General features: G+C 39.0%; 2 protein-coding genes across 4 annotated transcripts; both read right to left on the bottom strand.

Annotated features, from left to right (window-relative positions):
* Positions 1-8,911: 8,911 nt before the first annotated feature.
* On the bottom strand, positions 8,912-16,504 carry lpar3 (lysophosphatidic acid receptor 3). Of its 3 annotated transcripts, none has more exons than XM_077024322.1 (3): positions 15,978-16,504; positions 14,858-15,637; positions 8,912-11,798 (listed from the first exon to the last, which is right to left on the bottom strand). In XM_077024322.1, exons 2-3 carry the CDS (start codon positions 15,597-15,599, stop codon positions 11,464-11,466), a joined length of 1,077 nt encoding a protein of 358 aa, XP_076880437.1. In that variant the 5' UTR covers positions 15,600-15,637; positions 15,978-16,504; the 3' UTR covers positions 8,912-11,463. The 3 variants fall into 3 exon arrangements, with proteins under 3 accessions (XP_076880437.1, XP_076880438.1, XP_076880436.1); XM_077024323.1 differs by having other exon boundaries at positions 14,858-15,614; XM_077024321.1 differs by having other exon boundaries at positions 8,915-11,798; positions 14,858-15,617; positions 15,978-16,352.
* An 845-nt stretch (positions 16,505-17,349) lies between these two features.
* mcoln2 (mucolipin TRP cation channel 2) lies at positions 17,350-25,883 on the bottom strand. The gene is made up of 14 exons (XM_077024320.1): positions 25,720-25,883; positions 24,968-25,127; positions 24,611-24,784; positions 24,264-24,417; positions 23,981-24,059; positions 23,799-23,895; positions 23,597-23,696; positions 22,300-22,412; positions 21,953-22,102; positions 20,945-21,046; positions 20,624-20,746; positions 20,109-20,315; positions 19,395-19,555; positions 17,350-17,592 (listed from the first exon to the last, which is right to left on the bottom strand). The coding sequence occupies exons 1-14, from the start codon at positions 25,755-25,757 to the stop codon at positions 17,556-17,558; spliced, it is 1,695 nt and encodes a 564-aa protein (XP_076880435.1). The 5' UTR covers positions 25,758-25,883; the 3' UTR covers positions 17,350-17,555.
* Between the last annotated feature and the right edge of the window lie 25 nt (positions 25,884-25,908).

Below are 25,908 nucleotides of genomic sequence, written 5' to 3'. Positions count from 1 at the left end.
CTCACCCTTTGCGCTCTGAAAATGCTGGATTTCTCCTAGTTCCAAAAATACCCCCCCCCCTCAACAATTTACACTCACTAGTGAAAGTATAATCCAGGCTTTACAAGACGCGCTGCAAATTGCGTCAACTGATGCAAGTTACGAACTGCCGTCCAGAAAGACAATGCCGAAGAAAATCCAGCAGCTGTATGACGAGGAAAGGGAAGTAAAACAGGTTATTGTGAAAATCGCCACAAATGTGTCTCTGATTGGGGATCACTGGACCTCTGTTAGCAACAAGAATTATCTTGGTGTGACAGCTCATATTATAGATGATGAATGGAAGATCCAGTCATTTGCTTTGAGCATGCAGAAGACCACTTCTAGGCACTATGGAGATGCCTGGGAAATAAAATAAAAAAAAAAAACATCTGATTTACAGTTATTCTTATTCCAATATCCTGAACAAAAAATTAAACATTTTAGGTCAGAATTTCCAGTGTTCTGAAAACTGTTTGCTCTGTTTTCTGCACTATTGGTCTGTGTATTAGACTGGTGGAAAAATAAACAAGATGTTGAAGTTTATGCTTATGTTCATTGATTCATTCAACATTCAAACCTAAATTAATATTTCTCATGTTAAATATTGAAATGCGATTAATTTCTATTAATTAATTACAACGCTTTGAATTAATTCGATTAATTTTTTTAATCGCATCCCACCCCTAGTTTAAATCAATGGTGGTTTAAATTGATATCCACACACTCAGACTGTATTGTCTATCTTTTTGCATGCTTCCACCCAAGACGATTGCATGCCCAATGGAGGATGGGTTCCCTTTTGAGTCTTGGTCCTCCTGAGGTTTCTTCCTAATCCCCACCATCATAGGGAGTTTTTCCTTGCCACTGTCGCCTTTGGCTTGCTCACTAGGGATCTGGATAATAATTGACATCCCTGTTCTATTGCTTCTAACATTTTACCATAGAACAGTATGATGATCCGTATTGACTTAAAAATTATTTTATTAACTTATAAAGCATTGCACGGGCTTGCTCCTGAATACCTTCAGGAACTTATTTCGTATTACGAACCCCCACGTCCACTAAGATCACAGGGTGCTGGTCTTTTATTAGTTCCAAAAATTAACAAGGTAACAGCAGGGGGAAGAGCCTTTTCTTGTAAGGCCCCCCAGCTTTGGAATAATCTTCCAAAATGCATCCAGGACTCTGACACAGTCACAATCTTTAAGTCTAGGTTGAAAACCCACTTATTTAGTTTAGCGTTTGATAATTAATATCCCCCCTTAGATAAAAGTACAGATCCAGGGGTTCATAGACGAAGGGTTTTATGGTAGACTGGGGTGCTGGTGCTGTCATCCTGTCACTGCTCGTGGTCACTCAAGTTTGTTGACAGTGCAGTGGACGGATGCCATTGTCTCAGAATGCCCCCAAGCCTATGTTACCTTCTGGTTCTGTCTTATTTAGCTAGACTGTAATAATTTAACTTAATGCTGGAGTTGCTGCCACACTCCACAAATGTTTATAATTTCACCTGTCCTGTATATGTCCTCATACAGAGCTAATTTTCCCTGTTTCATTTCTCCACATGGCTGCCCGCCTGCTTGAGGAATAATGAGACCAGCGATCCATCCTGGGCCGGCCACCTCCTGCCTAACCGGATGCCTACATCATGATGGACATTATTACATCTTTTTCCTTTTCTTTCTCTTCTTTCTGTCTAAATTGTTGTTGTTGTCATGGTGACCGGTGTCGGCCAGAGGAGGATGGGTTCCCCCCCTGAGTCTTGGTTCCTCTCAAGGTTTCTTCCTCATGCAAAAAACTAGGGAGTTTTTCCTTGCCACTGTCGCCCTTGGCTTGCTCATTGGGGGCTAGGACTCGGCACTTGTAAAGCTACTTTGTGACAACAAATGTTGTAAAAAGCGCTATATAAATAAAATTTGATTGATTGATTGATTGATTTACTTCTAAGCAGCCATTGGGATTTTTCGGGAAAAAAAATTTACCTCGACCAAATCAAGCACCTGACCTGAACCGCAGTAATCACGGATCTCTCTTTCCAATGACTGAACCTGAAAAGTCCCCAAAACAAGCAGGAACTGAGAATGCCTGCATGGCAGACCTGGTAAACCATCATCAGGGAAAATACCTAAGATGCATCTGAGATTGTTTACAATGCTCTGATTGTTTCAGTACATACTCCTCAGTAATCTGGCAATAATGTGCGATTTTAATAATGTTAAATTCCATATTATACAGGATATGATTCGCATTGGTGTCTGCTAATCAGTACCTCAGAGTCTTCTCTTCTATAGGCTGTAAGGCTGTAATCTGTGGAGTCAAAGAGGTATATGGAATTGATCAGGATACCAGACATGACAGAGGACAGGAACATTAGGAAATCTGTCCATTTGAAAGAAAGTGTGTGTGCAAAAATACAAATGAAGGCAATGTTTGGGTCATGCTTCAGATTTTATTTACCTGATATTTTACACACCCACAGTTGCAGGAGTGAAGCCGACCATGGAGCAATTTGTGCTGGTGGAGGTAAGCAATTCTGTGGGTGATATCAATGGCACAAGTTGGGAGATATGAAGCCAGATAACACAGCAGGAAACACATACACTATATTGCCAAAAGTATTCGCTCACCTTCCTTATCACATATGAGCTTAAGTGGCATCCCATTTTTTATCCATAGGGTTGAATATGACGTTGGTCCACCTTTTGCAGCTAGAACAGCTTCAACTCTTCTGGGAAGGCTGTCCACAAGGACTAGGAGGTTTATGGGGATTTTTGACCATTCTTCCAGAAGCGCATTGTCACGTAGGGCTACGCCCCTTCCCCTAGCTGTCACTCCAGTTTCCCCTTTTTCTCGTGTCTGTGTTGTTCCCAGCCCATTGATCCCGCCTTGTTGTCTGTCTCCATGGTTTCCCCTCGTCTGCCATGCCCGTGTTGTTATTGTCTTCACCTGTGTTTAGTTTAGTCCCATGTTTTTATAGTCCCAGTGTTTCCTTTGTCCGGTATCGCGTATTTTGTGCTATGCATGTATCTCTATTCAAGTTCTCTGGCTCTAGTGTTTGTATTCATGTTTCCCCATTTTGTTCCTGCCTGCTCCGTTTCCCTGCCTAATTTTGTAAGTATTCCTAGTATTGGTATGTCGTTACTCGTTCAATGTTCGGACTCGTTCAATGTTCGGACTCCTTCAACGATCTGACCCGCGCTATTCTGTTCAACTCCGAGTTTGGAATTTCCCTTAATAAATCTCGCTCTCCTCCGCATTTGTGTCCGCCTCCATGTTCTGCTTCACGCAGTACTTTACACGCATTTTTGTGGTCACTTACTAATGTTGGATGAGAAGGCCTGGCACTAATTCTCTGCACTAATTCATCCCAAAGGTGTTCTATCAGATTGAGCTCAGGACTCTGTGCAGGCAAGTCAAGTTCATCCACACCAGACTCTAGCATCCATGTCTTTATGGACTTTGCCTTGTGCACTGGTGCACAGTCATGTTGGAAGAGGAAGGGGCCAGCTCCAAACTGTTCCCACAAAGTTGGAAGCATGGAATTGCTTAGTATGCTGAAACATTCAGTGTTCCTTTCACTGGAACTAAGGGGCCAAACCCAGCTCCTGAAAAACAACCCCACACCATAATACCCCTTCCATCAAACTTTTCACTTGGCACAACAAAGTCTGGCAACCACCAAACCCAGACTCGTCCATCAGATTGCCAGATTCGTCACTCCAGAGAACGTGCCTCCACTGCTCTAGAGTGGCTGAGTTGCTGTCATTCACAAAGACTTCCATTTTCTTATAATACAGCTGAGAGTTGACCATGGAATATTTAGGAGCGAGGAAATTTCACAGCTGGATAGGTGGCATCCTATCACAGTTCCATGCTGGAATTCACTGAGCTCCTCAGAGTGACCCATTATTTCATAAATGTTTGGAAACATAGTCTGCATGCCTAGGTGCTTTATTTTATACACATGTGGCCATGGAAGTGATTAGAACACCTTATTCTGATCATTTGGATGGGTGAGTGAATACTTTTGGCAATATAGTGTATATGTAGGTAGATTAGCGAGTTTTTGGCACAGTTGAGTACCTGTGTGACCAGAAGGTAATTATGATCATCAGTTTCATATGTAGGTTGGAACACAGTAATTAACTGAAACACACGATGTTTAGGTTTTTGGGGGATTTGGTCAGGAATAATAATGTCCTCAATGCTGCGAAATCCAGGCTGATCTTTGTCCATCATGCAATACTATCAGGGAGGCATCTGATTGGCTCCAAAATTATTTTGCAGCAGTACAATGATCCCCAAAAATGCAGGCAATGTCATTACGAACTATGTTCAGAGTAAAGAAGAACAAGGAGTCCTGGAAGGGATGATTTGACTCCCACAGAGCTGTGATCTCAAAATCACTGAGAAGGTCTGGGATTACATGGAGACAGAAGGATTTGAGCAAGTCTACATTACTGAAGATCTGTGGTTAGTTCTCCAAGATGTTCAGAACAACTTAGCTTCTTCAAAAAATGTGTGGAAGTGTTGAAGAATTTCTTGCTGTTTTGAAGACAAAGGGTGTTCACATCAAAAAATGTGGCAGGGCATGTGAGACGGCTCTCCTCTGGATTAGATATCATGTCCACTCTCTGCCACGGAGAATGGCATATGGCATGTATCCAACAGATACATGGAACGATTTATACACTCACAGTCACATCCAATGAACAACACACAAATCTCACAATCAACTAACATGTCAAAAGGAGCAAACACACACACACAACAGTCAAACCCTGTGCTAAACAACGGAGAAATGCTCTCTCTTCCTGGTCGGGCATGTCGTTTTTATAGGCGGTCCAGCGAAGCGCCGAAATGAGGCAGCCAATCCCGGTGCGGAGGCACATCTGGATCATACACCTAAAGAACACAACACAAGCACACGACTACACCTAATGCAGTCCAAGGGGTTGTAACACTACATTTCTCATGAAATGATCTATGATACATTTTGTTTTTCCTCCAATGTAATGAATGAACCTAACCTAAGAGCCTAATACAAGAAGGCAGACAACACCGCCATCAAGCACCAACAATAAGCAGCTTGGACTCCAGTGTAGCTCCTGCTTCAGTTTGATATGGGCAATTACAGATGTCGACAAATGGACAAGCACCACATGTGGAAAGATTTTACAGTTTTTACAGGTGAAAGTTGTTTTTACAATGTTATCAATACACATGAACCTTATCCTTATGCTAATAGGAATTAGTAAGTAAAAATAGTATGGATTAGATTGCTAATTCTAACATTATAGTGAACAGCCATTTTTGGGATGTGTATATGCTTTCAAACATTAATTTGAGTTAATCCAGTCCCTAATGATTCAGGAGAGGGAGGAGTTTGTACACCACAGATTTAGAAGAAGTGGAGGTGAAAGGGATCATTTAGACCTACCCACTTGCCATCAAAGAACCAGGCTAAATATTCAGGTTCACAAGCACCCAGACAGAGGCTGGTTGACATGAAACTATTACAGTAGCCTCTGACTGCAACCTTAACTGAGTGGTGTGGTGCCATTAAGCAGATCCTAGTCACTGCTAGCCGACAGCAGAAAATTCCATGACCTGTGATGTTTGCACACCGTGGCATCCATGCAGACTAATGCTCACAAGCCCGCAGGCCTATTTTTGCATAGTTATGCAGTATATATGTCAACCTGTCAGGGTTTACATTATTCCGCTAGGAGTATTTACATTATTATATGCTGCTGGAAGGACAATCGAGGAAGGAGCTACTTATTTTTTGAAATAGTAAAAGTCAACCCTAAGACAAATCAAATAATTTAAAGAAGGGTGGCAAGTTTCATAAAATAAACATTTAGGGCAAATTGTTATTTAAGGTTCTCCATGTAAACATTTCTTACATAAAGCCACATTAAACACCATGCCCTATTTGTAAACAGTGTCTCAGAGTTTAAACTCAAGAGTGGAACAGGTTAGGAATTTTCACAAATGGCCAAGCTATCTGAAACTTGGTTTGCCTGGATATGTATATTATTACCTATATTAGCAGTAAAAAAAATATTTTAAAAAGCACAATTCATTTAAACAGACAGTTCAGGAATCAAGGTAGGAGCTTTCCTAAGACTGAAATATAGAACAGAATCCTATTAATAGGGTGGGTTAATGCCTGTCACTATAGAGATTTTAATTATAATCACAGTATATAAAAATATATTGTTCCAGGCCATACCATAGATGATCTCACAGTGTGGATGTGCTAGATGTGTTGTTTGTAATGTGGTATACAGAGCAACACACAGGGCTGTCACCATGGGGATGTCACCTCTGAGACATCACTGTGGGAGAGTGACATCTTGTGACATGAAGTCAGTCAGAGAGCAGTCCAGAGGTTCCCAGTGCTGTGAGATTGCACTATGAGATTGTGAGATTAGTTTTGCTTTAGGTTTCCATGTTTATTAATTTTTCAAATACCAATACAGGTAAAGAAAACAAAAGACAATATTGAGATTAATTAATGAGTACAGATTAATATCAGAGATCAGCATTTATCTCTAAGATGAATTGGAACTACATAACATACGTCTTGTCAGTTGTCTTTAGGGTTTGGTAAATAATGTATTATTCCTCCCCCAAAAATCTGACAAACTCTGTCCAAGTTGGACAAAGATTACTCACCTGAACTGGAAGATCCTGTTCCTGACTACATATTCATAAAAGGCTTTCAAAGCTGAGACAGAATAGGTAACATTAAACTGCTCTCTATCTGTAACCCTCTCTTGTGAACACTGGGCCCAGGCCATTTCTAATCCTATGGGAAAAATCATTTGTCTGCGAATAATTTTACTGAGTATGAGCATGTGGTACTTGCCCCACACCTAAGGGTTTATTTGGATCAAGCGAGTCACAAGCAGGGTGGCACTGTAGATCTGTGGATTGATGGAGATTTTTTGATTGATGGAGATGGAGAAGTTACTGATATAAACAAGCTCCAGTTTATTTCTGGTTTGCACATGCTCGCAAACCCTAATCAGTCCACCTTGACACAACGCCACATCTAGTCTTGATGTGGTATCACCACATTAAACTGGATAAAGTGATTGTCAAAACTGTATAGTGTGTGGTGGGGGGAGGGGGGGGGAATGTCTTGTTTATAAGTTACCCAGTCAGATGTGCTTTTGTAAAGAGTTTTCCCTTTCCTATGGGGCATTCCCGGTCAAACATTAGCTTATTAGGGTTAGACTACACCAAGGCTTTTTCAACAGTCCGTCATCAAGGACACTTGATATGGCAGGATTTTCAACATTATCATATTATGGAATAATACACTAGGCAATTAAATATTTTTAAAAACTGCTGGAAAGCTTTCCTCCTTGGGGTGTGATGAGGACTGTAACGATGGCGCTCAGAGAGGCCACACATCAGTGTGGGCCTCACAACATGCTGCACTGCCATAATGGATAAGATAATGGAATAAACAGTAAGCCAAAAAAAAAAAACTTGAAAAGCCCTATTACTGCACTTACAGATCACAACACTGATACTGAAATGTCAGGTTATTCCACCACAGCTCATCATGTTGTAATCATCTGGGTCAGTTTTTGGCCAGCAATCATGTTCCATATTATCCAAGTCATGCCAGCCTTCAGTGACCTGGTCCCAGATAAAACCATAATAAAAACAACTATTTTCATAGGCAAAGAAGCCGAAGGGCTACTTTTAGTTGCTGCCTCCCTCGGTTACAGACTACACTTTAACATGCCCTGAACTCTGGTTTGATAATCTATAATACAATTTACGTGAGACATAAAAGCATATATTTACACAAACCTATCACCCCCGACATCCTACAGAGCAGGAGACACAGGGTGAAAGTGGCCCATTGGCCATGCTAACCACACAAGCACTGCGGAGTATCAGGAGGAAGGGCAAATCCACACTGGGTCACAAAACCATTAAACACTGCATGTCAGTGTCAGCGCTCGCCACATACCGACTGGGCCAATAGGCACAGAATCCACTTTTCTTTTTTTTTTTGGGTGCCTTGATAGATCTGTAATTAATTATTTAATCAAGCAGAGAGCCTCTCTAATCACGTCCACATCCAGTCATGTTAATGTCATCTATACTCAAGCAGACTCAACTCACCTTCAGACTCCACCAAAACAAGAGCTCAGTTATTGGTTCATAAATATATATTTTTTAAATGTTATGTCATATTAATTAAATGTTTTAGTAAGCCCCAAACCATCATATTTATCTGACACAGAATTAAAAAGTTTGTCCTGGGTAATTCTAACAGCATTTCCCTAGACCAAATAGTCATAAAACCGGCAGATTATGCCTGTTCCCACCTGTGTTGTTTTACTGGAACTTGATGTATATTTTAATTATAGTAAAGCTGTCCAGAGCAAGCTGGCCACAAATATTACAAGACATGAGAAATGAGAAACTGTGAAGCCTGATATTGGATGGCCAGTAGGATCATGCTGTATGTTTGCTGTAATGGACCCCAAAAAAAATCAGTAATGGATCAAATCTAATTATACCCAGAATTAATCAATCATGTTATGTCTAGCCACCAGTCCCTTCCCACTGGGACTCCACTCTTAAATTAATTAAAGTGCTAACTCACAGGTTTTGGCAAAGACATTACAGATATGTGAATGTGGAAATGTTTAGATTTTCTGTCTCATATATATCTTATTCCAACAAATATTTCAATAAAATTATGATTAAAGCAGTTTTTTGTTTTAAAAAATGACAAGTTTGTTTGTTTGTATGCAAGTTTTTATTCAGTATTGAACTTCTCCAATTGTCCCTTTACTGACAAACTCACATTTTGCACATCTCACTTCTCTAAATTATATTAACTACTAAAGATATAACAGGGACTTTTATATCTGTGATCCAAAACATCTGCAGAATATCTCTGTAATATGTAGCCAGTAATGAGCCAAAACCAATGCAAACATCTAAGAAAATCTGAACAAAACCTCTTTAGCCTTAAAATGTAGTTATGCTCATTCTCTTCAGTGTGAATTTCTGGCTTCAGTGTCATTTCATTTCACTGTAACGTTGTTCTCCTCAGTTTCTATTAGGGTCTGTCTTTTCACCCCTGCACTCCTCTTTTGCTCCTGTTGAGGTTTTATCTATATATCCAAGTTACTATAGCAACCCATGTTATGCGTTTATTCAGCCAATTAGAAGCCTCTTGTGGCCCACTAAACCTAAAAGAACCAGTTCTCCTTGTATCCTCAAAATGCATATAGCAGACCCCACATTAAGCTTGTGTGTCATATTTTTTCTTTTTTATTATTAGCTATTTTTATAAATATATACATCAACATATACATAGGCGGCATGAATATAAGGATACAGACAAAAGGATATGTGTATTTATGTTATTGAGAAATAAAACACAATATAAAACATTAATGTACACGTATTTGCAGTTTAAATTGCTTTTTCTTTGAAATAGTACAGAATACAATCACTGTAATGTTTCCACTACACAATAACTAAAAACAGGGCATTTTGCCTGAAAGTTCACATTTATGAATGTGAAAACTTTAAAGGTAAACAGTTTGTCATGCATTCATGAGTACACTGATTTGTGTGAGTTTCCAGACCAAATAATGCTTCTATAATAAAATGTAACATTCATCAGTATATTTAATCAATAAAGCACATGTATTTTTAGCTTGGTAGAACTTATTCATCCTAGTTAAATTTTGTCTAATTTGTTTGTCTAACTATTAGTAATTAGATATTGATTTCATTAGCCATAGCATCTTCCATGCAATATTCATTCATAGGCCTACATATTTTTTGTTTACAATACTGACGTAAGACGGCTGAAGACAGCATCGCTCCGTGGTTGGGTGGAGGTGTAATTTCTGTCCTCAACAGTAGTGGGAATCATCCTCTTTATGTGGGCGTATATAATGCTCCAGTGTGGCTTACATAAGGAGCTGTTTAGGGTTGTGTAAGAGCCCCATACATTACAGGCAATGCAGCTGTTAAATGTGATTTCCGGCATGGATCTGCACGTAAATTCCTGAGAAGTTACTGCCTGAATGGCATGTTTAAGATCAGACAGAGGCTTGTTGTACCTGCTGTGACTCACAGGTGACCTGTTACTGTGTCACTACGCATTACATCAGCATGTGGGTAATGGATAAAGCATTTCAAACTGCCCCAGCAATGACAGAGACAAAACAGGTTTACAGCCATTTCGAAACATGCCTATAGTCATAACCGGTAGATCCACCCGGCTTTGTGGATTCTGGATGGCTTGCCAAGAAACAAAATCAGGACTAAGAGTTTAGCTGGTCTCGTTTTGATGATAGTGATGTTTTATATGAGATAATGAGATTATCTTTGATTGTCAACCGATGTCGTGTGGTACAGGCTAGGGTATTTCACATGCAGTTTACGCTTCAACAGCTGAAACACGGTGAAACTTTGAATCTGGGTGGTGTAAGGACAGAACTCACAATAACTTTGAAAAATGACCAGATATTCTAAATGGTTTTAACTATCTATTATAATAACATTGGAAAAACTCTATTATCCATAAACGCAATTATATTATACCTAAATATCTACTTTTGCATCCAACAGAGGCTAAATGTGACAGGATGCCATATAATCAAGGTAAGTAACGGCAATTCCGTTTTTGTTTGTTTGTTTGTTTTTTTTAAAGGACATTAAGTTCTCACGCCCTTTTCTACCACAGCAGCGTTATGTATTTTATTCTGTCTAACTGCCTCCCTATCTGATTCATAGTAGATGCACTGTGTAGTCATGCTGCTCTAACAACTCGCTGTTGTGACATGTTGTGCTTGCTCTGTGGTTTGAGCTGGTGTGTCTTCATTTCAACCAGCTCTCTGGTTCAGAATGAATTCGGACTTTTCCTCATCCTCTAAGTCTCTGTATGACTGCAAGACCATCACTAAGTAGTGATTTATTCTTTACTTTTTTATATTCTGGCCTTTATATTTTATATCCTGAATTTTATAATTAAATTTATATTTTAACAATGAAACAAATGAAAAAAAGACACTTTACCCTGCTTGCAGGATTATAGCACTTCACAATATAAAATATTTAGAATTTGTCATTCAATTCAAGCTTAGAGCTCCTCAATGATGAATAGAAATGTATTGTACATCTAAAAAACAATCAACAAATTTACACTGATTTCTTTCAAGGTGAACATATAAATATATAAAATAATCTAATAATTATAATTAAAAAAATCTCAAGATCACACAGAGAAGAAATGCATTGAACTCATATTAATACACAAGGTGCAATAATCTTTGGCAATGTCCCATGCCACTACATAACACATTAATGGCAGTGTCTGGAGTGTCTGGACATGTGCGCACATGGAATCAGTCACTCTTATATGTGTAAAACCAGGACAGATCAGAGTCCTTCAGTTTTCAGCATGTCCACAGTAGTTGCCTTGTCCTCCGGGAGACGCAGACTGTTACTAGTTTCTGGGCTTGAGCTGGTAGCCCGCATATTGGCCCTGGATGATCTCTGCCGGCGAGTCCCTGTATACACGCAGTGCAGCAGGTTCTTGATGGTGGTCCACATCTCCTCGTCCTTGTAGGAGTAGATGATGGGATTCATGACTGAGTTGAGAATGGCCAGAAGAAGGATCCAGCGCTTGAATATCACCACATTGCACGCCTCACACTGTAATCCATCCATGAGCAGCAGCACCAGACCAGGTGTCCAGCAGAACACAAAGACTCCTATAAAAGGCATAAAAACACAAATGTGTATGTTTGAGATTTTATATATAAATATATTATATTTATATTATTTATTTATTTATTTATTTAGAGAGAGAGAGAGAGAGATTGTAGTGATGTGAAATAGCAGTGAAGAGTGAAACACACAAACAGAAGAGTTTCTGGGAGGTTGTGTACTTCAAGGTTCCTGGGAGATATCTACTCTAATTCTAACATTTTGAGCTGCTTCTGCTGACTCCTAACATTCCTGAGAATATGTCACATGGCACTTTGTGGAAGCAGACAAAGACCTGAAATTGCAACAGTGTAACTATTCTAGCTATTCTAACCAGGAAATGTATCTAGATCTAGATGTTCTGAACAAACTTGTCTCCTAACAGTTCCTTCTCCAAATTAAATTTGAGTTCTTCTTAACTAAATGTAGCATTAAACTGAATCTAAATCACTGGTGCGCTACCCATACCCGTATATTCAGTAAGCCATTGGGAATGTACACAGACAGCAGGAATGAACAAATGAATAAAATCCCTGCTTTGGTTGAACAAGCGCATACTGTACATGCAAAACATGGCATGAAATGCAATCTCATAGGCAGCCACTGAACAAGCTCTGACAAACAGGAGGGACAGGCAGGCAACATGTAGGGGCCTGTCGACTACCAATGTTCTTGAGCACAGTATAGCAAGACAAAACAACAATGTAAAATCAACAGCTAAAAGTACTGGTGCTGGTACTGCTGAAAGAGTGATAAATGAGTGAGTTATTGTATCATTCAGCAGAAATAGCCAGAAACATTTTCCAACAAAACACCATGGAATAGGGATTCCTCTGTGACTGGTCTGTTCCTCTATGTAAATATGCAAGCGTCCCCTCTCATCTCATTTTAAAATATCTGGAGGACAAGTAGAGTAGATGGGGCTATTGTGTGTTTTTATTTTATTTATTTTTTTTAGCTTTTTTGCTATTGTGTAAAGCGTTTTGCATATTCGTTCATATTAGTCATTGTAAGGTTTTATAAACACCCATAAAACAATGTGCTTAATGTAGTCTAGTGATTATGTGTACATTTAATAATTTAATAGCTGTACAGTAAATATACAGTATATCTTGATAAAATAAATTCATTTCATTTAGCTTTGAAAAAATACTGCTTTAAAAATATAAAGGGCCTTTTCCATCAGTAATGCCGAAGCAAGCCTCCGTTCCTCATGGGCCCTCACTGAAAAGGTTTATCACTGGAGCATTGCAAGCAAGAGGAATGAAGAAAACTGACTAAAGAGTTTCTTTTCGGCTGCATTCTTCTGGTGGCTTCATAAGCTTCTGTCACAGCACATTCTATAAAAGTTTCACTCATTTTAGACATACAACAGATTACTGTAACCTTTGTGAGAGGCACCATGAATGGAATGTAGCATGTAACAAACATTCAAACAACTCCTCTTATCTCTAGTTGACGCACATGTCATAACTTCTGATCTTTATTCGATGAACTTTGGTGTAGGTTCGCTGGATGACATGTATCCTCATGACATGTTCACTGCATGTATCAACATTATCCTGTACCTCAACAAAGTTTTCTTGGCATCTTCCACAATAAAGACAAATGATCTCCTCACAAAGACAACAGACAATACGTCTGAAGTACGGCAATCACACGTGTGAGCAATTGGCCCCACAGGAGAACACTGAATCAAAACACATCAGATATGAAGTTATGAACTCTTTCTGTGGATACCACATGTGATTCAAACTGGTGGCTCAGTTCAGGAAGTGCAAAGACCATTCTAGTGCAAGATAATTATACAGGTCTGGGAAAGACCTCATCAGATAGGAAGGAGATGATTAATCCACTTCGCAAGTTCAGATGTGAAGTAAAGCATACCAGCTTTGCCGAATCTGCCCTTTCTAAATCCAAATGTTTTTTTGCTTGTTTTTGGTCCTGGAATAATCAAAAAATAGTAAAAAACCTCAATTCTAAACATCTGCAGATAAGACAGTTGAAATGCAGGGATGAATGTGACATCCTGTTAAATCTTAAAGTAAATATCCTGTGAGCTGCTTATCTAGTCTGGTGAGTGCCGCATGACGACATACACCCTGATGCCCAAGATTCACACATGCAGTGCAGTAACCTACGAAACTACATTTAATTCACCAAAGCAAAACCCAGTAGTAGAGTGCTGACATTGTTAGATAAGAAATTCTGCCAACTTATAAGAAGCCTTAGCTTCTTAGCAAGCTCTAAGGGACTGTCAATTAAACTGATGATGTTGATTAAGTATACATACATAAATTATGCATATTAGCAAATTGTCTTGACTTCCGTGTATTTAATTAGATCATGACTTGGTTCTGTAATGAAAGAATGGGAAAATGAAAAATCCTGTGTTCAGCATATATGGACAATGTGCCTAGCTGTGCAGTACTGTGTGATGTGAGTAAGATTATACAATACATGCAGTTACTGATGAAGTTGAGTAATTGGAGAGTCATGACTTCTTCTCGGATTGACACCTCACAGTGGAATGTGTGCAGGAGTAAGTGTCTGCTTTACAGAGGTCAACGTGAGGTCAAACAAAAAGTCAGAAAGGATATCTCTGTAATATGATTTGTGTAATATCTCTAATTCCCTGTGCCAGGACAGTACCTAGAAGGGATTTTGAAGGGTTTTTTGCAGTTTTTAAACTGTTTTGTATAATAGTTCTATATTATTTTCTTGTGTTTCATTGAATATGATTGCTGCTCTATGCTCTACTGCTGCAATACTGAGGATTTTCTTTATTGGAAGTCAAGAATTTCATTATTGCAAAAGAAAAGGATCCATACTAATGTGTTTCTCAAACTAAATTCTCAGTTATAAATTCCTTTATCTCATTAATATTGTGTTGCCTTGTTGTCTGATGTTATTTCTACTAAAGACTTTTAGGAGAAAATCTTTGACAAAGTTGATAACTTAAATATATTTATCTTATATCTTTATCCTTATATGTTAATACTTTGTGTCTCCGGAGTCACTGAAGATCAACTTTTGTTGAAGTCTTCCTATGAGAGATGCTTACCCAACACGGTCATCACAGTTTTAATAAGCTTGATTGGTGTCCTCTTGTGATTTAGAGATCCACTTGTATGGGCTTTTAAGACAGTTGTTTTCTTCTTTACATAGATATAAATCCTTATGTATATGGACACCATTATCAGGAAAATAGCAAGGTTCGAAATGGACCAGAAGATCAGGTAGCTCCTGGAGAAGATAGGTGCAAGTGTGGAACACGACTCTAAACTACAAATGCAATTCCAGCCCAGGCTGGGCACAGCTCCCATGAATATGGAGATAGCCCACACCAGCACGATCAGGAGGGTAACCCTCCATTTATTGAGGTTACTGTGAATCTTCCAGTTCATAACTGAGATGTAGCGTTCCAGAGCAATCATCAGCAGATTGGCAAGCGAGGCGGAGAGGCTCGTGTCCAGCAAGCCCTGTCGAAGAAAGTACGTCTGCACAGAGAGGGTTTTTGACACCGAACCTGTGTTGAACATGAGATACACATATGCAATTCCAGCCAGGAAGTCTGAGGCGGCCAGGTTGGCCAGGAGATAGTAGAAAGGGTAGTGAAACCTCCGGTTGGTGATGACTGCTGCGATGATCATAGCATTGGCTACCACTATGAAAGTGCAGAAGATGGATCCAACACACTGGACAAGGATGAGCTGCGTGGAATTCCAATCATCACTTTTTTGTTTGCTGTTATTGTAGAAAAAGTCCATAAGCTGGCCATAGAAGCATTCGTCTTGATTTTCCATCTTGTGTAGAATATTCTACTGTTAAAAAAATAAATAGCCTAAGTACATATGCAGTGGGTAAAAAGACATGAAGGTTTAATGTTGTGAAAGCAAACAACAAAATCTTTAAAAGAGAACCAACATGTACAGAAGTACAGTATGGAATAAACAATGACATAAGAATTTCGTATGCCCTAATGCATGATATCAGAAAGAGGATGAAAGTAAGTTTATACACACACACACACACACACACACACACACACATTATAAGCTGTAGTATATTTACGTGTGGTAAAAAAATCTTTAAACGCTCTACGCGCGTCTGTTCCCGAGGAAATTGCCTAATCTTCCACTAAGCATTCAATGCAAAAATGTATAGCGCACCAGTTTACTTACCAAGAGAAAAACTCAAGCTGTTTCAGGTGTTTTAAGGCATTTGTTCATGAGTGTCGACGTAGGCCATTCCATGTGATTTTCATTGTTAAGTATTTTCCCAGGTCGCAACTAAACCGAAGAGTTCACAAAGCTGCGCCTAGCTGAGTTCCTTTGAGAGCGCTGGGACTCTTTGGGGCGGTCTGGAGGGTGTGTTCTAAGAGCTTCATGGGTGTGGATAGCTATTACACCCTTTTCACAATGCACCATGTAGTAGTGTCTTTTAGTTCACTCGATTGCATAATTACTGTTGCAGTATCAGATCAAAATATGTTTAAAATATCGTTGAGGACTTTAATTAAATATGATCAGGTACCGACTCAGCGTCGTTAGGCAGTACATAAGTTGCGTAGATTGTGTCATTATTTTTGCTTAAAGATAGATGTAAGATGTTATACTTACGTAACATTGAACTGGGTGCTTACAAGTGAATAACCTCGAGATCATATCAGGAATATGATATGTACAGTGGTACACCACATACTTTTATACAGATTTTTTTAATCGGTCTTAAGAAGTTTCACTTCTAAAAGTAGTTTTCAAATGGAAGTGAAACATACCGCAGAATGCGCCTCCCTTGGTGTAATGAAAATGAAACTTTACTGATTTGCGCTCCAGAAAGAATCTACTGTAGTCTATTTACCATTTTAGATATGTAGAAATTGCTGATAAAATTATGGTAAAAAGAAAAAACAAACATCGGACCCCCCACACCCAACACACACACACCAAACTGTTAAAAACTCAAAATGCTAAGGCTTACCATTAACTTTTAAATCATGGCTATGTTTCCAGTAAAACCCAAGCATATTCATTAACTTTTAGAAAGGTGTCATTATTAGGTTTAACACAGTCCGCCACTGCAACAAGCCACACCAGATGGCACATCAGATGGCTGGCTTTGTGTCATGTCACGACCGAAATACCTTGACAATTGCGCATTTCTGATACTTTAAAGCAAGAGTTTTCCTCTGGAAAATACTTAGTTGTCAACTGACGTTAAACAAGTGGATGCAACGGTGAAAGATGAAAATACCAAAACAAAACATTTAGCATTAATTATGCATTACTTCCTCAGGTAATTTCACGAATGCATCATTAATAATGTATTGCAACCTCAATGCATTTTCCCCATGTATCATTTTCATTAATGATGCATTTGGAAATGCAAAAAGTTAACCTTAGTCACCAAATAAGTAATTTCATTCAATACACTTCCTAACCTCATTGAAACCACGTGATAGGGGATAATATTGCACATCATATTAGGATCCATTAGACATTTCCTCCCTGACAGCAAACATCAATTATATGTCTCAATTATGCAGGAGCCCTCTTCAGCTGAGCTTACTCGCATTTATTCTCTTCCCTTAGATACAAGTCAATATTCCTTCTTCACGTGGAATACATGTTTGTATATTGTTTGAAAATAATGACAAAAAATATTGTTTAAAAAACATAGAGAATTCATTCATATTTTCTGACACAGAGCACAGCCTTTCTGATTTCTTCCTCATCCTAAGTTGATATCTGTAGTTGAGATTAGCTGATGAGAACAACACTCTCGTCTTTGAGAACTCTGCAAAGATAGACAACATACACATGTGAGAATTTAAACTGGCTTATTGTATCTTGAATAAATGTAGAGATGGTGAGAGTTATCATTTATGGTAATGCCCGACCTTTACCAATTTCAGTCCCAAGCCACATCGCAAATAGTGACTACAAGACATGTGTGTTCCTAGTATTTATAGCAACAAATCTCCACGGTCTGGAAAAAGCTCTGACTGTGCAGGTGATCTGCTTTTTTAGTCTATAGGTTAGGTATAACAATTTATGATATATTTAAATATATCAATGTATAGAAATCTATTAATGTATATAAAATGTGTACTATATTTTAATATATTTGTAAAAAATTTTCCGTTTCAAATCCCATTTACTAATACTAAATTAGCTAATGGCACTACTAGCTAAAAGATCAGTGGAATCATACTATAAATCAGGTAAAACAAATTGGCTTTAACAACCCCCAATAGTGGCTTTAACAACAGCCTACAACAGCCTAGTATCTTGCTTTTATTGATTGAAGTAGTCTAGCTGAAACTGTGTATCTTTTAATTTAGTAACATAGATAAGTGTCAGATACAAATATTTTCAGCATTTCAACTCAGACTGTTCAAATCAGACTGTTTTGTCTCCATGGAAGAGAGTACGATGCTATACACTAAGAACACGGTTAAGATTACACAATAACCTTGGACATGACTGATCAGTAAGAGAGAACAATGGTAATGCGAAAAAATGGATCCTGATCTTCTGGTTTCCTGAATCTAGTTACATGGGATCCAGCCTCATGATCACATTATTAAAATGAAATACAAGCCATCACTTAAGCAGACAGAAGCATTGCAAATGATCTAATCATGGATGATATCTGTCTATGGCCCAAATTAGGAGTAAAACCATTTTTCTTGCTCAGCACAAATCTACTCAGCATCCTTATAGCTTTGCCTCTTGGTGGATAAGTGGCTTTTATGTAAGTCTTATACACAACATCAAATTATGGTTGGGATCTCACTGACACTCCCTACAGATAAAGGCTGCCAACTGGACAAGGACACAGCAAAATAAACACTGAGCACTGTTCGTTTATGGGAGGTCTGCCAGACCTACACTTGTGGAGAAAGGCTTAAAAGGCTTTTGGTCCTTCAGTCTCACAAGAAAGTGTATCATTATGGTTATGCCGCTTTGGTATCAAGATGAATTTCTTTCTTAATGATCACATTTATGGTAGATCTTTGAAAGACCTATAATGACAGAAGAGCTGACAAATATTCAGTTGTCCTCAGGACAATGTCCTGGGAATGATCTTCTTAAAATCCAGGCCTGGTAGGCCACAGCACACTTTGTAATGAAGCAGGGCTCAAAACAAACAAACACCTGAGAAACACTATCTTTATATGTGCTATAACTCACTGTCTACATGATACTGAAATTTCCACTGTTTCCTACAAACTGACATGAAATTCTGTAGTCTTCATCCTCCACCCTTTAAATGTTTAAACCATGTGCTGACACTCGCAGACAACAGAGGATGAGATGCAGCATATCATTTGTTCTGTTCAGTTCTGTTCAAGGAGAATTGTCTCTGCTTCTGCCTGCTTATCACAAAAGCAGCTCACAGTCAAGGGAAAGCCTTCTAGAGGGTTTTTTTTTTCTGCCCCCTAAACTAACCCTACATTTCTCTGTAATCAGCACATAGCTGGGTGTGTCCTCCTCTTTCCCCCACCACTAGTTTCATGTCTTATGCCACAGCGACCTAACCTCAGGGCTGGAGGCAAGGCTGGAGCCTGCTGTCTGATGCTGGAGATTGTGTACCTTCTGCAGCAGGACAGCATGACAGAGGGGGAAACCATGCTGGCGTGGTCACCATTCTCCACGCCGCCCGCATCCTCCTCCCCCTCCAGGAGGGGAAGGTCCTTCCCCGCCCTCAGGAACAGCTGCAGTTCGGTCGCGGGGAAGCCAGTCTTCTGGTAACGCTAGCCCACAGAGAGAAGTAATATGCGTGTAGCCGTGAGTTAAAAGCTGGAGTCAGCTAAAAGCTTTGCCTCCAGATGAGGCGAAGTGGTGATCATTTGTTTATGAGCTACAGTCCACATGTAGTTTAAGGGTTTTGTAGTCACAAATGGTTTGACACTAAGGGTCATGTTACCCAAAGCAACAGAGCTACGTAAGTTCCTAATGAACCTTTTTGCTTTCTTTGGTTACCCAATTAGGAAAAGATTTGATGTTGGTACCTACTTGGATTTGCACCATTTGAACACTCAACATTTTTTGTGTTATTTCTTATGCTTTGAAATAAAATGAATAAAAAAGAGATATTTAAGCTTAGGCTGGCCATGGGTAAATACACTTGTAGGCACCAAACTTGTTGTTAAACTCGTCCCTTAACTGAGAAGTGAAACCTAACAGTAGCTCATGGATTGAATGCCACCTCTTGAAAATAAGTTGATATTAACTTGGCCCACAGGACACCCTGCACCTCTACTGACACTGAATGACATTATGATTAGTGGAATTTGGGGAAGTTACCTTGATGGTATCGTAGGCATCTGTGATGAGGGCTATGAAGAGGCTGAGCACCATGTAGATGAAGAGAGATATGAAGGTGTAGAGGTAGACTCGACTATACAGCCACACCAGCGTGTTCTTCTGCTGGAACTCAGCGAACGTGGGGAACATGTCGTCCCCGTTCACGAGGGAGAAGAGACACTCGGCCACGCGGCTCAGACCTTCAAACTGGTGCCGGCATGCAGCAATGCCGACCGGACCACGGGGAGATGAAGGACAGGTGTGAAAGTCGCAAACGGAGTATTTAATCTACGTGGACATGTGTGTGTGTGTGTGTGTGTGTACTGGCCAACACAAATTGGATATAATCGAGTCCTTTATGTGTCTGAAAAATAAGCCTCAAGAGAGTTCTTTAAAAACCACACAGAAACAGATCATTGTCGCGATTGTGTCACTTGAAGTGCAGGGAAATTCACTTTTGAGCAAATACTGCCATCTTATGGTCAGATGAGGGTACAGCATGCAATATGTTTTACCTTTTCATGGTAGGGCCCCAAAACGATCCAGCCACAGAACGTGTAGCCCAAGTAGATCATTCCTGCACAACAGCAGAAGCGCAACACTTTGGGCAGGGCAGCTTGCATGGTGAGAATAAGGACCTTCAGGAGGGAAGAGCACCTAACTTATTACAGGCTTACAAACAATCATGTGACTGAACAGTGTCTCAGGTACATGTTAAGATTAAGCATGTTATGTAACAGTGATATGTAAAAAGCTGGTCTCATTTAGCCTCAGTGATGGTTTTTGAGCACAGGGCTGTGTATGCAAAACTGTGTGATTAATGTGTGCTTACTCACGTTGTACTTCTGGAAGTATCCCAAATATCTAATGACACCAGCCCACACCATGAGCGTGGATGTTCCCAGAAAGATGCTACACACATCATAGCTGTTCAGGCTCTGGTGAGAGAGAAAGGGAATAACTTTAACAAAGCAACAAGGGTGAATTGTTAAACTGTCACTGAGAAGAGGCCCTTCTTCCTAACTGCTGTTAACAAAACAGTCAGTGAACTATGGCAATGAAAGGAACTCAGAAGTCCACTGTAAAGTCCATAGAGTCTTGAAATGTAATACGTTTTGAAATGTGCTTGAAAAGGCCAAAGTCCAGAAGGTAACATAGTTACTCTCGACATCAATAAACCTAGCCTCTAATGTCATAATATAAATCCTGTCTTTGTTCAAGTAGCAATTCAGTGAGCAACGGACAGTAAGAAATAGCAATTAAACAAGGTTAACTACTTGCATTTACTTTGAATCTAAATGGTTATTTAATACATCTTTAAATACTCTATATGACCAAAAGTATTTGGACACCATAGGCCATTAAAATGGAGTTGCTAGAATCCTATTGCTAGAATGGGAAAGAGCATTCAAACCTGATGCCTGTACTTTGTGCTCTTCTTTCAATTCTAGAGTTTCCATGGCTACGTGCTTGATATTATATGCTTGTCTGCAATGGCTGTTGCAGAAATGACTGAACTTCACACTTAGGATGGGGTGAACAGACCTTTGACATCTAATGCTTGGTCATCATATATAAGAAATGTTATTATAACATTTTAGAACGATGTAAGAAACTATAATTGTCTGATGAAATGAATGAATGAAAACATGCAAAAACACATTTTAAATATGATGTACTATATAGAGTATACAGTATAAACTTAGTATTGAGAACCAAAATGTCTATTTTCCCCTCTACTAAATGAAGCGTTATAAATGTAAGCATATCACTGAGTTAGTTACATTTCCTGCAAAAAGTCCAAGAGATCAATTGCTTGTTATATTTTTGATGTCCATATTCACCTTTGCCTGTATTTTCATCTTCAATATTGATCCTGTGATTGCCATAACATCACTGATAATTACCAAAATGTACCAGCCATTTAGGAATTCCCTTTGGTCATCCTCACATGCTTTATGGTTATAATTTTTGAGACAGAACTTGGAGAATCTCTGAAGAAAAAAAAGTGTTACGAAATGTCTCATGCAAAGTTTAAACCAACACAGAAGCAACATGAATCATAACCATATAATCAACAACGTGGAGCAAACTTAATGTTGACTTAAAAGCTCCACACAGGGTGAATCATCAGTTTGCACACATCTGTGACACATGCTCTGTGTCAGCTTCCTCGTAAATGGGAGGTCACCTGAAGTAATCGGATTGCAAGGAAAATCGAGCGAATGCATAACACTGCGGAGGTCAGGCACACCAAAATAACGAAGCCGTCAAAGACCAGCAGGTAGTGTGTGTTCTTGTGAGCTACAAAAGAGAAATGCTTTAGTGCATTAGTTGCTGTTATTCATACTAATTGTTGAGTTACCCACAAAAAAAAAGAAAAACAAACTCAAATGCATTTTGGTTTGCAAATTGTAGGCCTACTGACTAGCATGTTTACATGTGTGCTCCTATGAATGCAACTTATATATCCTTAAAAGACATTCAAGACGTTTTTATTTGCCTTCTCATATATGAATGAATGAATGTTCGATATATATATGACCTCACCGTTCCCTTTGAGAACACCCTGTTAACACCATCAGAAACTGCTCAAAGCCTGGGTGTAACCTGGGTGTCCTTCTCAACACATTTCAAAGCTGACCAGATCCTGCAGATTTCTCCTCTGCAACATACGGAGAATACGACCCTTCCTTTCACAGGAAGCTACTCAAGTGCTTGTGCAGTCTCTAGTAATCTCTAAGCTGGACTACTGCAATTCCCTACTTGCAGGTCTTCCTCTACGGGTCATCAGACCTCTACAACTAATTCAGAAAGCTGCAGCACGACTGGTCTTCAATCTCCCCAAGTTCTCACATGTGACTCCTCTACTACACTCTCTTCACTGGCTTCCAGGAGCAGTACGCATCAGATATAAAACCTTGATGCTTGCTTACAAAGCTAAAAATGGACAAGCCCCTCCCTACATGATGTCCATGGTCAAAGCCCGATCCGTACCACGAGCACTCCAAATATCAAGCATGGCTCGACTCGAAATATCACGCAAAGTCTCACAGAAGACAAAATTTAAGACATTCTCTGTCCGGGCTCCAAGATGTTGGAACGATCTTCCATTAGCTGCTTGGACTGCAGAGTCTCTTGCCATCTTCAAATGTAGACTGAAGACTCATCTGTTTGTTGAGTACTTAAATGACCACTCAGCAGATAGCACTTGTTGTCCTTGTTCTTAAATTGTACATCTATCTCTATCTATGGTTATTTGTGCTTCTTGGTAAAAGTTTAACTCCTGTTTAAGTGAGTCTGTTTAATTTAAATACTAGATATTAGTAGTAGTCTGGTTCAAGGATATCTTGAATTATGGCCTATCTGTGCTATTATCCAGGATGAATTCAGTGAACAGATGCAAAGCTCTTTGTAAGTCCTTACATGTAAATGTAGTCATTACTTAATATGAGTCACAATGAATGAATAAACATTACTTCCCATACCAGTTCCTGAAATCTTCCAGTTCTTGCATGCACTACTGACAGCATCAATATCAAGGATTATTTTCACTTTTCCACTGTGGCACTGATTGTCAAACGTAACCTGAAGAAAAGCCAGACGACAGATTTATTACTCACTCAGTGAATGGACATCCACACACTTATTAATATACCAACCCATATGTTTAGGTTAAGCATATCTTACCGTCACAGCAAAAGTATAACAATCAGGCAACTCAAATGAGCGCACAGTTTGTAGATTTATTCCTTTAAGTTGGAATGAGATTTCTATAGAGATAAGCCTGCATTCAACAACAAATACAAAGAATCTAAGTAACTAATAGATTAAAAAATAATAAACACAGAAAAACAGTTTCTTTTTCATACCTATAAAAGTCCAGTTCAAAAAAAGAGGCATTGTCTGTTTTCCATGCTGTAGCTAATTTGGGATCCACAGTTAAGCACACTGAATAAAGAGATATAAAGATATTTGGTTAAAATAACTAATTTCTCATGTAGCATGTTTCAGTTAGTCAGGTCTTAAGCAAGCAATTCCTCATAAAATGGGTTTTCTCAGAAAGGAGATCCACTCCTCCTAATCCAAAAAAAAAAACAATCAAAAAAATACACAACAAAACACAGACATGAGTGGCGGTTCAAAATGAATGACCTGTTTCAGTGTGGGCATCTATATCAAAGTATTCCTCTGATGGATCCACACTGCCCCGTCTGTAGTATTCTTTACATATAACCAGTGGAAGTGGCTTCCCATCGTCTTCAGCATAGCTAATAGGACCCACAGATAACTGGCCTATCTGAAAATACTGAAAGCCAGATGTATTTATTCATTCACATAAATGAAATATACATTTTTGGTCAACAATTTGGTATAAGATGTTAGATTATGTTAGACTATTATCTCAAATAACCATGTCTTTAGATGTTGACATTATACACACATTAAAGGAACAAAATAACTGTAGTGTATGAAAATAAAGAAGAGCAGACAAAACAGACCTGGTCTATAACATAGAATATGTTATCATAGACACTCTCTTTGGTGAATACAGCCATACTGTAGTCATCGTCATCAACTCCACTATAGCCCTTCAGAAACAAATTCTTGAAGGCTATCAAATTCTCGTCTTTGTAGGACACCACAAGCTGATTATTAAGCCCAAAGAGCACTAGCTTGAAAAGTACATTTAAAAGAAAAAGACATTGGTCACCATTCTGCATTTGACTGCAAACAAATACAGTGACAGTGGTACAGTGATTAGTCATTTCAAAAGGAAAAACCTTCTATTGTGTAGGTTAACATGCTGCACTCTGAGGTGGTACTTAAATTATACATTGTAAATATTGTCTTCATACCTGTGTAGTAATCATGACTATTTTTAAGATCTGCACCGTTAGCTTCCATGGTATTTGTCGTCGAGCTTTGTATTTTTCGCAGGGACTCATGAAGTAATATCTGAGGTCATCTCTTAGCGTTTCTTCCTCAATCCGGTCAACAGTCACAAACATGGTGTTTCTACACCGAAACAGACACCCAGCAGCTGTTTAACAGGTTATTGCCGATCAGTTTAAATCAACGCTGGTGCTTTTAACAGGAACAGCCGAATACAGCTCGCCAGGCTGCTCTTCTTCTGGTTGCGACCTAGTGCAACCTTACAACTTTATCAGTCATAAAAACATTTATAACAGGCAGTAGTCTTTTATAGCATACACATTTCCATGTGACAGGACTATTCTCAAAATGAGGAAGATGATAAATTTTTCCTCATACAAGAATGGAAGTGCAGTGTGAAGTTTCTAAGTCCCACTGAAGCTGTTTACATTTATGCGTTTTGATTTTTTTTCTTTAAGCCCTAAGCGCACTGTCAGCACTCTCATATGGGAAAAGTCCAAGGTTAGAAATGAATAATCAAAAATACTGAGAATGTTTCTGGTTACGTTTTAAAACTCAGACTATGGAATATCTTTATACGTACGCTAAGAACATTCGGTATAACAATTTCATTTTAAATAGCCTATGTCATGGTTTAACAGAGCTCTACGTTATAACGTGCGACCAATTAATCACTCGATAAAACTGCTCTTCATTTTAACAACACTTTACTTACTTTTTTGGTTCAATTTTGTCTCTTGCAAGCAGTTCCATGACATTTTATATGTCACGCAAATTTGTACCTGTACATTGGCGTATGGCCAACTGAATAAACATCTTTCCGACTCCACTTAGTCGGTGCCTTATCACAAACTTCAGTAGCTATGTGTCGTGTTTTTCAAGAAGCCAAAACAAATCGTTCCAA

The sequence above is a fragment of the Brachyhypopomus gauderio genome, chromosome 12, assembly GCF_052324685.1.
Source record: "Brachyhypopomus gauderio isolate BG-103 chromosome 12, BGAUD_0.2, whole genome shotgun sequence".
NCBI classification, from domain to species: Eukaryota; Metazoa; Chordata; class Actinopteri; order Gymnotiformes; family Hypopomidae; genus Brachyhypopomus; species Brachyhypopomus gauderio.
This window is presented reverse-complemented; position numbering and strand designations above follow the sequence as displayed.

Coding starts and splice junctions, on each gene's coding strand:
- lpar3 (XM_077024322.1), bottom strand. CDS start 15,599: ATGGAAAATCAAGACGAATGCTTCTATGGCCAGCTTATGGACTTTTTC. Junction 11,799..14,857: donor AACTGTGATGACCGTGTTGG/GTAAGCATCTCT, acceptor TGCCTTTTATAG/GAGTCTTTGTGTTCTGCTGG.
- mcoln2 (XM_077024320.1), bottom strand. CDS start 25,757: ATGGAACTGCTTGCAAGAGACAAAATTGAACCAAAAAA. Junction 21,047..21,952: donor AGATGAAAATACAGGCAAAG/GTGAATATGGAC, acceptor CTCTCTCACCAG/AGCCTGAACAGCTATGATGT. Junction 17,593..19,394: donor ATGCTGTCCTGCTGCAGAAG/GTACACAATCTC, acceptor CTATCTTTGCAG/AGTTCTCAAAGACGAGAGTG.